We start from the raw sequence: 13695 nt of genomic DNA, 5'->3' as shown, positions 1-13695 counted from the left end.
CCCCACCCCCGTATCGTATCAAGCTAACGTTAGCTAACTACCGACTAACCAGATAATATTAGCTAATTGACAAGCACTTACTGGGCAGAATGGCTCTTCAAATGACGAACAAAGTTTGAAATTGTCGCCTGGCTGTCCGAGATGTTTAAGCCGCATGTCTTGCACTGTGCTGTTCGTCTTTTGCCGTAATAATGGTAATTCTGAAAGCCGAAGACGATGACTCTCGGTACCCCTCCCGCTAACATGTTAATGCCTATCTGATATAAGAGGGCCTGTTTCTCCAATAAATACGTAAGGTACGTAGAGAGGGCATGACTGATTGACAGGGTAGTGATCCAGTCATGACAACGCCATTCTCAGCCTGCGCTCCTACCGGGTAATCGACATTATTTTTTAAATTAATTTATTAATTTTATATTCTGACCGAAAACATGATGTGAATAACACTCAAGTCATTCAAGTCATCGTGTCTCAAGTCAAGTCAAGTCCCAAGTCTTAAACTTCCAAGTCCGAGTCAAGTCTTAAGTCTTTTATTTTTTGTCAAGTCACAAGTCATCAAAACAGCGACTCGAGTCGACTCGAGTCCTAGTCACAATGACTCGAGTCCCCATCTCTGATGTGAACCAATGAAGTAGTCATATACGCATGGTGTCAGTAGCTCATTTATAGGGACAGCACACCCACAAATCAAAACTACATATATTTCCTCTTACCTGTAGTGCTGTCTATCAGTCGAGTTAGTTTTGGTGTGAGTTGCCAAGTGTTGAAGATATTGGCTGTGGGGGGTTCGAACCCGAGGGTGGGGCGCCCCTCTGTGCGGAGTTTGTCCTTGTGTAAGCGAGGTTTTTTTCTGGGTACTCCAGCTTCCTCCCTCAGTCCAAAGACATACAGGTTAATTGGTGACTCTAAATTGTCTGTAGGTGTGAATGCGAGTGTGAATGGTTGTCTGTCTCTATGTGTCAGCCCTGTGATAGTCTGATAGTGACCTGTCCAGGGTGTACCCCGCCTCTCGCACAATGTCAGCTGGGATAGGCTCCAGCCCCCATGACCCCTAACAGGATAAGTGGTTATGGAAAATGAATGAATGAATGTCCCCTGAGGTCTGACAAGGTCATCCATTTTCCCTAAAACCGTCTTTTCTCCTCAACCATATAGCGGTTATTTTCATAGTGGCTTTTTCGTCTCACCTCCACATTTAAGTGCAGAGCGGTCCACTGTAATTGCTAACTTTAGGTAACAGCACAAGCTGTTAGCCACCAGTTTCCATGCAACCGGTAGCTTTTTACAGGTTGTCATTCCTAACCTGAGAGACGCTTGTTAGGGGGGTGCAGTTTGAAGCAGTGGTCAAGAAGTGTGTAAAGAATAACCTATTGAAGTGGATCGCAGATGATAAAACTATGGCTTAATGCATGTACTCCATGTCGTATTCAAGGGCTGCCATTGTCCCGGGAGCTGCACTTGGAGCAACTGTGATCTAAAACTACAAATAAAATCTACTTGGCTCTTCTGGTCAATTATAAATAAGGAATCTATGCATATACTTTGTTTGCTGTATTTCCAATATTCTTTTTTTGTGCAGTGTTATTCACCTTCTCATCTGTCCTTTCATACAGGATCTTTCATTAATATCTCTCAGATGATTGCCTGCGTGGGTCAGCAGGCCATAAGTGGCTCTCGAGTACCTGATGGTTTTGAGAATCGCTCCCTGCCTCACTTTGAAAAGCACTCAAAAGTAAGATTCAATTATTTATCTTACTTATCCTGCTATCTTTGCCTCAAAGGGATCATGGGATATACAGTCTTTGTATTGGCTTAATCAAAAAGCATCAGTATGTTCAATTACCATTTTGTCTCCATTTCTATCTCTGTGACGCTCATTGATAGTTAGAAAAAAAAACTAATTAATTCCATGATAACATGAAAACTGGAAAACATCAATGACAACTGTAGGCATGTTTCACACGTCTCACACCTTACTCAAGCCTGCCTAATGGTTTGAAATGATTGTTCTACAGCTGCCTGCCGCTAAAGGCTTTGTAGCCGACAGTTTCTATTCTGGCCTGACGCCCACAGAGTTCTTCTTCCACACCATGGCCGGCCGGGAGGGACTGGTGGACACTGCAGTGAAAACAGCAGAGACCGGTTACATGCAGGTAATGCCTGAGGACTTTTCTGCCCACAGTTCGCTCAATGAAAGTATGCTCCATTTCGCAGTTTCCTTCAAGGTCTTTACCGTTTGTTCAGTCGACTGTGGTGAGTTCATGCAGGTTTTTTCAAGTAGTAGTAACTATTCTGTAGCAGGAGCTGATAATACTTTGGATTTGGGTGGAGCTTACGAGGTATTGATTCACAATTTTAACTATTCCCTCCTCCCCTCTACCAACTGTGGATATTTCTGTTAAAAAAAATTCTGTTTTGGAACAAAACATGTCTCAAAAACATCAAATACAGGCGACTGTTTGGGGGTTGTGTCAGACTTCTTCAGGCCCCGTTCACAGGGTAATCAATCATGTAATCGATCTTTATTTATTTTAGTTTTTTGACAGTAATTGGTATCTAGTTACTACACTGTTGAGGCAGAGGGTACTTGCTGTAGCTCTGGTTGAGGGTGAGAGGCTGTCAGTAAACAGTTTGTTGGGCACAGGGAAACAGAGATCTGTGTGGGTACATGAGACCCTCTAAAAGAGGGTGGATCATGGGGAGTACCACCAGCTGGTCCAGGAGCTTCACGGCGAAGCTCCTGGACCAGCTGGAACATGGATGATGGCCTTTTCCAGGCATATTTTAGAATGACTTGGGGGCAGTTTGACATTCTGCTGTCTATCATTAGGCCATATAGCTCTGGGTATCCAGCAACCGCTACCACCAGTTTCTCCTCCATTGTTTACCAGCTGTAAACCTGTCGTCGTTACCACCACAGAAGGCCGGCCTCTCAGATCATCCGACTGGACAATGGGGGAAAAAAAGATGATGAAAAAAGAGATGACATGGGGCACTTTTCCACTTGAATTGCAGCTATAACTGATATTTTTAATGACAATGTGAAAAAAATATGTAAGGGGTCGCTCATAGTGTTGAACCTACAGAGGATTATCACCTGAATCTGCAGCTCCCCCTTTGGGAGTTCCCTATTAAAACAACCTATGTATAATGTCTGGCCTGTACTGTTTTGGTTCACTCTCACATGGGCTAAAAGATTAATCAATTCAGATCGATATTGTGATGTAATAACGCACAGTCTAACCAAGATCTCAGATATGCCCCCACCATTGAATCATTTAAGTCCTGGCTCAAAACCTACTTCTATTCATTGGTGTTTGAGTCCTCCTGATGTGGTTTTCCCTGATGTGTGCCTGTGTGTGTTGTGTCTATATATGTGTGAGCTGTGTACCTGACAATTTTGTCACCCCTATGTATGTGTTTTTTTAGCATTTTATTCCTTTTGTACAGCACTTTGGTCAACGTGAGTTGTTTTTAAACGTGCTTTATGAATAATTTGAGTTGAGTTGAACTACAGGGTTGGAAGTGCATTACCCTGAGGACTTCACATGCACACACACCCACACACACACACTGCCTTACACTCTAGATGACATGTCTGAATGAGAATTGATAAAGAAAAATGCCACGAGCAAGCTCCAAGGCTCGCAGTACTTCCATGTTCAAATGGCCAAGGCTGGGTGTAATTGCAAACGGCATGTTAGAGTATGACATTATTGTAAGAGAAGTGTAGTGTGTGTGTGTGTGTGTGTGTGTGTAGTGAATGTGTGGTCAAGCAAGCACAAGAGAGAAAGGGACTGCGGACCCCCTCAGATGCCTTCCTTCTGGCGATGAGAGCAGAGAGGAATGTAGTAGTCAAGTTGTCAAGTGGTAGCAAATGAGCAGTGTTGGCTTCAGTTTGTCCAGGAATAAATAAATGCTGCAGCTCATCGAGAGCAATTAAAGTTCCCACGTCTTGCTTCCCAGCTGCTGGGTAAACTGAGGGGCGTTAGGCTGCATTCACACCAAATCAGGCATTGTGGCAATTAGCTGCAGGGTGGTACGGTGGTGTAGACTGTAATGGCCCATTTCTGGGGGAGTGGGAGATGGAAACCACCTGCCACAAAAGACACGTGCACACACACAAACAAAGCGAGTAGGATGGTACACACAAGCTGTTAATACATAGGTTGTTTGTTTTACTTACTAAAATTCTACAATAACAATGAATGTATTAATTGATCCGGTGGACTGCGGTCATATTTCCAATCTGATCGTCGGTTATGTTGTGTTGAGTTTCCCCAGAAGTTGAATCTGTTTTAACTTTTCACCAAGGCCAGTCCTTTTTTTTGTTATTGTTTTTCCGGTCCTTCCTGTAGCCTCACTGCCGCAGCCTAGATTTACCTCCCACATTCAGAAGCATAAAGGGAGTTGTTTTATCGCTTCAGCGCTTGATTTGATGTGAACGCAGCCTTAGCCATGAAGTGAGCATTAACATCCCGACCACGTTCTGGAAGCTGAAGCCAAAATGATTCACATGTTTACAACAAGGCTTTGAGTCATCTAAGTATTACATTACTGATACTGATAATCAGTAAGATTCATATTTATTTTTTAATAACCATAATAATAATACAGATAAGGAAGAAGATAGAGGAAGATACAGAGCTTAAATAAATAGCATACTAAACTGTAATCACAATATTGTTCTAACAATAACAATTAGATTATTCTCCCATGACATTCAGCCCTAACGCTCACTGCTCTCATAAGTTCCCATTTTACTAATGTTACATTTTGTCATCAAAAAAAAAAAAAGTCAGAAATGCCCAGCACAAACTCCCAGAGCCCATGATGACATCCTTATATTGCTCATTGTCCAACCGGGGTCTGAAATTAGCACCAGCCTCCAGCCAAATGCTGGTAAAATATGCAGGTGACTGCGAGATTTGTTTCACTCACCAGCCAAAAATGGTAATTAATTGAGTGGCTGGCAGGATCCTGAATAGCAACAAATCCTCACATCTGGAAGCTGGACCTGGTGAATGTTTGGCTTTTTTTGCAAATTACAACCTCAATTCCAAAAAGGTTGAGACACTGTCTCACTCTAAAACATAACGTAACATAATAATTTGGACATGTATTTCATTGAATGCAGCATGAAGACAAGATAATTGATGTTTCAATTTTGTTTTTTTGTAAATATATGATCATTTTGATTGGATGCCTGCAGCGTGTTACAAAAACATTATGACAGGAGCAACAGAGGACTGCGATAAATTTTTGAATGCTCACAAAACCAGAAACACCATCGACTTCTCTGGGCCTGTGCTCATCTGAGATGGACTGACACAAACTGGAAAAGTGTGCTGTGATAGATTGTTGTTGGAAATCATGGACGTTGTGTCTTCCGGGCTAAAGAGGAAAAGGATCATCCAGATTGTCACCAGCGCAAAGACATTATTTGTGATGGTATGGGGGTGTGTTAGTGCCCATGGCATCATTGATAATTTGCACATCTGTGAGGGCACCATGAATGCTAAACAGTACATGCAGGTTTTGGAGCAACATATGCTGCCATCTAGGCAACGTCTTTTTAGTGATGTCCCTGTATATTCCAGCGAGACATTGAGACATATTCTGCACGTTACAGCATGGCTTGCGTGGCTTCATCGTAAAAGAGTGCTGGTACTAACCTGCAGTCCAGACTTGTCTCCCATTAAAAATGTGTGGCAACGTGCTGCAGGCATCAATTTCAGAATGAGTGTATATTTATAAAAAACAAACAAACAAACAAAAAAGATTATTATTATTAATATGAGCAGTATTATGCACACACTACATGATGGGCCACACCAATTATCCCCGGTCGACTTTCACAACGTGTGTGATGTCATCGGGTTATTCTACCGGCTTCATATGAAACAGACTACATTATAAGTGGGCCGTCATTTATTAATCCCTCTGTATTTTCATATTTTTACTTTTTATCCGCTCCCGTTTGCCTTGATTAAGTTAGATAGATAGATAGATAGATAGATAGATAGATAGATAGACTTTATTTAAAAACTCAAACTCAACACTTCCTGTATCTGTTTCACATTAAAAGCCCCTTATAACTTTGGTTGAGAGAATCCCTCCATTTTCTAAATCGGCTTTTATTGTGAAACATTTGTAGGAACTTGTTGTGGAGGATTTGGTGACTTGCATGTTTGCGCACGGTACTTCAGATGTAGCTCCTGACATCTGCTGGCACTTTTTACGTCACTACAACAACATTTCAGCTGACACATGAACAGACACAGTGACTGAAATAATAGTAAAAGTAATAAAAATAGGACAAAATTATCCCGATGACATCACACACGTCGTGAAAGACAACCGGGGATAATTGGTGTGGCCCATCATGTAGTGTGTCGTGTCTGTCGGCCAAGTCATGGCACAATTTCATGACTCCACAATTGCCTAATCTGACATAGTGACTGTAGGAACAGACAGAAATGTTGTGTAGTGTGAACCAGGCATAAAACCCTGGGGTGCTGTCTACGGCAGCAGATATCTCTGTTTTTCTATTGGTCAAAGTGACAGCTGTGTCGGGAGCAGTCTTGAACAGCAAAAAGAAAATCAAACATGCTAGACTTTCTGTTGGAACATCATGAGACGTCCCAGACGAGGCTTTGGTTGTCGTCTACTATAACACACTACACAAGATGAAACGATGGATTATAGGGGTGGGAATCTCTAGGCATCTCACGATTCCATTCAATTCCGATTCTGAGGGCAACAATTTCGATTATAAAATGATTCTCAATTCTAAAACGAGCCAATAAGAAAATTTACACTCGATATTGAAAAACATTATTGTAATAAAGCTGGGAATACATATCCAGTGCATACAAACTGTAGGCCTATCACTTACTGTGGTTGAGATGACTACACTCCACCAGTATCCTCCGGTCCATCCTCCTCTTCCACAAATCTCAACGGGACTCTCTTGTCCCTCGTCAACCTCATGGACATCTCTCCTCCAGTATTTGCAAAACTGTAACTGACTATAGCTATCTATGAACTATAAAAACACAAACTACTGCAGAAAAAACGAACGATGGCAAAACTACGAACTATGGTGAAAACATGATGAAAACACGGCAAAAAACGCTCAAAAACACATCATAAAAGAAACTCAGAAGCTCTAAAAGAAACCACAAATACTATTATTTCCAACACTAAATATTATTTACAAAGAAAACGCCACCCAAACTCCACTAAAACTCACCAAAACTCTGCTAAAACACCACTAAATCAGTCCAACTTGCACTCTCCTCGTCAGCTGTCACTCTCCTCCTGCTGTGCCCACTTCCCTCCCCTCCTCCACAGGTAATGACATCACTACCGTAATGTACGTATATCACTGGAAAGCTCCACTTCTCAGCTTTCAGAATCCGTTGGATTACGTTGATAGCGTGAATGGCTGAGGAGTTACGGTAATTTGAAAAACAAATGTAAAAATAGAATTAAAATCGATTATGAGTTTCCCAAATCAATGCTCCCATCGTTCAAGAAAAGAATCTCGATGCATCTAAAAATCGTTTTTTTTTCCCCCCACCCCTAATGGATTATCGCGTACGACGCTTATTGTCATTGACGATCCATGCCAACAGCGTATGTTGCTGCGTCGGGCTATAATCGGACTGATATCATGTAGTGTGAACCAGGCATTAGTATTGTGTTTGTGCTGTATTGAATATGTGTCAAAAAGGATTTGCAAATTAATGACAACAACCAAAATTAACAGTTAACGCCTGAAGGATTTCGGAGTTCTTTACACAGCAGAGGTTGACTATTCATTCACTCTTGTGCAACATTAAACAGACAGCAGGTATGATTCCAAAGAATTATATTTATTCACAAACTAGCAAAGCAAACCAAAACACACAAATTCAAACTAACTATATACAGGCTTGGTGTGTGTGTGTGTGTGTGAGTGAAAGAGAAAAGAGAAAGACAAAGGCGGGTGTGGTGATCAAAGAGCCGTTTGGCCTACAAAACAAAATGGCTGACAACAGAGAACTACCAAAATGGCCGAATCAAGGCTGGTGGTTCCAGGTGCAGTCTTTGTTGGGTCCTTTGTTCCAAAGGGGAAACTCCGAGGAAGCTGGTCGCTCAGGGTTTAGTAGAGTTAGACGCTGGGTGCTAACTCACTTAGTTCCTTGTTGCTGGAAAGCTAGTTGCAAACCTTGTGTTTGCAAGAGAGTCTGTGATCAATTGCCCTCCCTTTAGTGATTTGGGCTATGGAGCCAGGGTCTGGGCCTCTGTGCTGTTCCAGGCCCAGCCGGAAAGAGGTGTGCACTGCTCCACGGTTGGAGCAAGAGAGAGAGAAGGCATGGAGGGAGCAGAACTGAGCTTAGAGTTTGGTGACATCACAGAGGGGCATGTCACTGTAACAGTACTGTCCAATCAAGTTGTGAGACTTGTGTCTCACTGAGGTGTGAGGTGAGACCTCCTGGAGATGGGTGTCAAATATATGTCTTTGTTTGGAAAACAAAGAGCATGCAGAGGAAAAAGCCTTTAAATCAGTGATGATTTTACCAAATGATAAATCATCTGTGGTCCTGTGAATCCCAACATCAGAGTTAATTAGGTTCTGTAGATGCAGATGTATTTTCAGATATGCCGAGAGTGTGAGAAGATTATATTTCAGGTCAGTGCAGACAGAGTGTGCTTGTGTTTTGTGTCTGTCCCTTATGTCACTGTAATATTTCTGTATCCCTGCCTGTGTTTCCACAGAGACGACTGGTGAAGTCCCTGGAGGATTTGTGCTCACAGTACGATCTGACAGTGCGCAGTTCCACAGGCGACATCATCCAGTTTATTTATGGCGGCGACGGTCTAGACCCAGCTGCCATGGAGGGAAAGGATGAGCCGCTGGAGTTTAAGAGAGTCCTGGACAACATCCGGGTGAGCAGACAGTTTGTGGACCTGCTTGGCTCACCGCCCTGTTTTCTTCCTTGTTCTTAGACACATCCATACAATTGCGTCCCTGCCTCCCTGCACACACTTCAACATGAGCAAAAGAAAAGTTAATTTATCTCACATAACCTTTACATAGCCCTTCCTGTTAGTACAGTCGCATTCCTCTTAAGTAATCGTCTTTCATTTCTGTTATGTTTGGTCTCTTATGTCCGTATTTTAGCTTTCATGGACAGTGCATATGCTCCACACACTGTTAAGCAGTTGGTATGCCAATGTTAGTCTCTTGTGTTTCAGTTAAAAAAAAAATCCAGAGAGGTGGCTCCTTGTGCCCAAAAGATCAACGGTTTATTTCCCAGAGTTATTTTGTTTAAGAGGAAAAGGCCCTTTTGCCTACATTTATGCAGGCTCAGCATTAGCCTGGATAAATAAAGCTTAAAGAGATCAATGTGCCTGACTGGTGGTTTGGCTGAAAGACAAGCAGGAATTAAAGAAGTACATCACTGCTGGAAAGATGATGTTTTCATAAAGCTGGGCTTTCTATGCAGTAGAGAGAAGCAAATACTTCTAAATTGGTGCTATATGACTGGAGAAAATGGAGAAAAAAGACGGTGGCATTTCCTTTTGCTTAAGAGGAAGAAAACCTACAAATGCCGCCTTCAAATAGGGTTGTGTTTACCTTCTTCATGAGAGGAATCCACATGAATGCCCCCGACTTGTTTTTCTTCTTATCTTTATGTGTCGGAGGAAAATATCTCAATGGCTTTGTCTTTTTCCTTTGTCATTATGCCATTTTATTTATTCATCTTTTTTTATTTAACCAGGAAGTCCCATTGAGATTGAAACTCTCTTCTACAAGAGAGACCTGGACGAGGTAGCAGCCAATCAGAACACATTTAAAATGCAACTAATACAACATATAATACAAAAATCCACAATAAAACAACAACTATTAAAACATAGTGGCCTCTCAAGAGGAACAAGCACATGTCTCTGTCACCACATTCTTTATGACGTCCTTAAATTCATCAATCAATCTTTTTGAAGATTGTTCCATGTCCAAGGTGCAGAGTAGGAGAACGCAGTGTTCCCCAGCTCTGTTAAAACCCAGGGGTACATTAGTGGGGTTTCCATCCAAATGTATCGAAATGTTTGAGCGAATTTTGTGAAAATGCCCGTGAGATGATATCATAAGAGAGCGTCTTATGCCCACTGTAAACAACAACACACTCAACAATTGACCATGGACAGATTCCTGATAAACCTGTCGGCTCTTGGGAGAACTCTGGTTAGCATTTTGTCAGCGTTCACAGCGTACCTAACCATTTTGAAGAAGAGACGACAAAGAAGAAGTTCAATGTTAAGAGTACTGTCGGAAATAGCTGGAAGGAGACCACCGCATTGTTCTGTGTGTATGGGAACGTAGGCGTGTGAAGGACTTTTGGGAAGTAGTTGTCCAGCAGCATTTCACTCACAAACTCTGGCTGAAACATTTCCGTATGTCAAGGGCCACATTTGAGGATCTGTGTGCCGGTACGTCATCGTTTATTCGCAAAACCTGTTTCCATAGAAAAAAGTCTCATTTTCCTTTTATTGATACGCTGACAAATCCACCCCTAAGCGTAAAAACTTTTTTGTGAATTTTCAGCCTTTTTTTTGAATTTCAGTTTTTTTTTTTCCCGCAATTTTTGAAAATGTGAATAAAAATAGGTGGATGGAAACCCCACTATTGAAGAGCAATCATTTCCGGCATTATGTGTAATTGTGTACACGGCTAACCATGGCATAAGCACGAGCTCAGGAGTATCACTTGAAGGCAGCAGTAATGCGACTTGCCCATCAGAAAACTATTTTATGGCTGGCTGGTAACAAATGGTCGTGTGTTAATATGTTTCTGAAAACATTTTAAGGTGAGAAATAGGCAATACAGCAACATAATCTGGGTTTGTATTTGGTCAGCACTGCCTAGTTTTTCTGTTTGATGGAGTTTGATTTGAGTTTGGGAGACTGATAGGTCTTTCTTGATCCGTGTCTGTACCGATCACATCACTCTAGTTCTGAGGTCTTTACATTGGCTTCCTGTTTCTCAGAGAATCAGATTCAAAATACTACTGCTGGTTTATAAAGCCCTGAACGGTTTAGGGGCCGAATACATTTCTGATCTTCTGCAACACTGTGAACCGTCCAGACCTCTGAGGTCTTCTGTAGGTCTTCTGTGACAGGTCTGCTTTGTGTCTCCAGACTCAAGACTAAACACGGGGAAGCAGCGTTTGGTTTTAATGCACCACATTTCTGGAACAAACTCCCAGAAAACTTGAGGTCTGCTGCAACTCTCACTTCTTTTAAATCAAGGTTGAATACTTCTCTGTTTGCTGCTGCAAATTTTTGTGTTTTATGCTTGCCTCGGGATATTTTGGCTTGTTATGCCTGTTGATGGGGTGCACATTCAAACACACAGGATCTAGGAAGACGCTTCAACATTTTATTGCAGACAGTAGTTGAACAGTTCTTTGGTGGTTGTCGGATGATTTTTTTCTAGTACAAGGAATATTAAAAGAAAATGTTACCGCTCTGCATATTGTTAAACAGTAATAATAATGAGAATGATATTAGGTATCATTTAACTTAGGTCATGAATGCATCTCCTTCTTCTTTCGGCTGTTTCCTTTTGGGGATGCCACAGTGAATCATCTGCCTCCATCTTACCCTATCCTCATTTGTCAACCTGTCCATCACCATAGCAAACAAGAAGGGGCTCAGAGCTGATCCTTGATGCATTCCCACTTCCACCTTAAACTCCTCTGTCAGACCTCCAGCACACCTCACCACTGTCCGACAGCTCTCATACATGTCCTGCACCACTCTTACATACTTCTCTGCCACTCCAGACTTCCTCATACAATACTACAGCTCCTCTCTCGGCACCCTGTAATATGCTTTCTCTAGATCTACCAAGACACAATGCACTTTCCTCTGACCTTCTCTGTACTTCTCCATCAGCATCCTCAAAGCAAATAGTGCATCAAAGCAAATAGTACTTTTTCTTGGCATGAAACCATAATACTGCCCACAGATCACTTCTGCTTTTAGTCTAGCTTCCACTACTCTTTCCCATAGCTTCATTGTGTGGCTCATCAACCTTATCCCTCAGTAGTTGCCACAGCTCTGCACGTCTCCCTTGTTCTTAAAAACCCTAACCTTCATCCTAACCTTTTGCACGTCCTTCCCATCTCTATTTCTCTGCCTCACCAACCTGTATAAAACAGTCTCTCCCTCCTCACTGTCCAACCTATCATACAAATCGTCATATGCCCGTTGTTTGGCCTTGGCCACCTCTACCTTCACCTTATGCTGAATCTCCCTGTACTCCTGTCTACTCTCCTCAGTCCTCTCAGTGTCCCACTTCTTCTTAGCTGTAACAATAGCCACTGCTGGAGGCATTGTGATTTTGGTTTGTCTGTCCATCTGTCCACCTCATTTTCGTGTACACAGTATCTCAAGAATGCCTCGATGGAATTTCTTTAAATTTGGCACAAACGTCCACTTGAACTCAAGCATGAAACGATTAACTGATTAGATCAAGGTCACTGTGACCTCACAAAACATGTTTTTGGTTATAACTCAGAGGTTCATACACTAATAACGCCAAATGTTTAATAGAAAAAAAGATGAAGTGATTTTATATTTTATATCTAAAATGTCAACTTCACTGTGACATCATAATGTTCTGCATTAAAAACTTTTCTGGCCTTTACTCAACTCAGAAACAGAGGAGGGGATGTTTGGTCAGATACTGAATTGGTGACACTTACCTCGGGTGTTCATCTTTAAACTGTGCAGGTTGTACAGATCCTCTGTGCTGTCAGGGGGAAGGTGTGTGTGCAGTGTAGATATTGCACATGATTATTGTTTGTTTAGTGTTCTTGCTGCCCAGGTAAAGAAACTGTTTGTTAGTCTATAGGTGCAGGTTTTCAATGTCACGCCTGCTCAAGGGCATTGGGTCGAGCAGATAACGTGCTGGGTGGGAGGAGTTATTCATGATAGATCTGACCTCCTGCAGCAGGAGCTGGAGATCTCTTCCCAAGAGGGCAGCCAATAAACCTCTGAGCTGTGTTTATGACCCTCTGCTGAGCCCTCCTGTCTGCAGCCGAGCTCCCAGCATACCACGCCATGATGCAGTACGAGAGGACGCTCTCGAACGTGGAGCGATAAAAGGTCGCCAGCAGCGTCTGGTCTAGTTGTTTTCTGTTCTCCAGCTCTTCAGTGGCATTTTTGATTTTATTTAAATGCTGTGTTATAGTGTGCTTCTTTTGCACTTTGTCTTGATGCTTCTATGTAGAGCACCTTGAATCGCCTTGTTGCTGAATGGCACTATATAAACAAACTGGCCTCGCGATGTGAAAGTACAGTCTGTGGATCGAGAAACGGCCCTAGAGCCGGCGGGAAACCATTGCATGGCGTATTATTTGAGCTGGGAGATAAGCAGGGAGATCTGGCAAGGCAAGTTAAGTTTATTAATATAGCATATATCAGCAACAAGGCAATTCAGAATGTTTCACATACAAAACAACAATTTAAAGAACTGCACAAAGGAGCCAGAGAATATAAAATAAAACCAGGCTAAGGCATACTAACACAGGTATACAATACAGGAATAAAAGTTACAGTGAAGTGTAAGAAATGAATAAATGTTTGATTCAATAAAAAGCAGCAGCAAACAGAAAAGAACTGAGAGTCGCAGCAGAT

At 42.1% G+C, this 13695-nt stretch overlaps 1 protein-coding gene across 1 annotated transcript in view; it reads left to right on the top strand.

Annotated features, from left to right (window-relative positions):
* polr3a (polymerase (RNA) III (DNA directed) polypeptide A) overlaps window positions 1–13695 on the top strand; it is a 55844-nt gene that overhangs the window by 22659 nt on the left and 19490 nt on the right. Inside the window, exons 18-20 of the mRNA XM_050059645.1 lie at window positions 1614–1732; window positions 2016–2153; window positions 8767–8937. Coding sequence (XP_049915602.1) covers window positions 1614–1732; window positions 2016–2153; window positions 8767–8937 — 428 coding nt within the window. The remainder of the gene's footprint in view (window positions 1–1613; window positions 1733–2015; window positions 2154–8766; window positions 8938–13695) is intronic.

Source organism: Epinephelus moara, chromosome 13, assembly GCF_006386435.1.
Source record: "Epinephelus moara isolate mb chromosome 13, YSFRI_EMoa_1.0, whole genome shotgun sequence".
NCBI lineage: Eukaryota > Metazoa > Chordata > Actinopteri > Perciformes > Serranidae > Epinephelus > Epinephelus moara.
The sequence above is the reverse complement of the archived record's forward strand: the minus strand, read 5'-3'. Positions and strand labels throughout refer to the sequence as shown.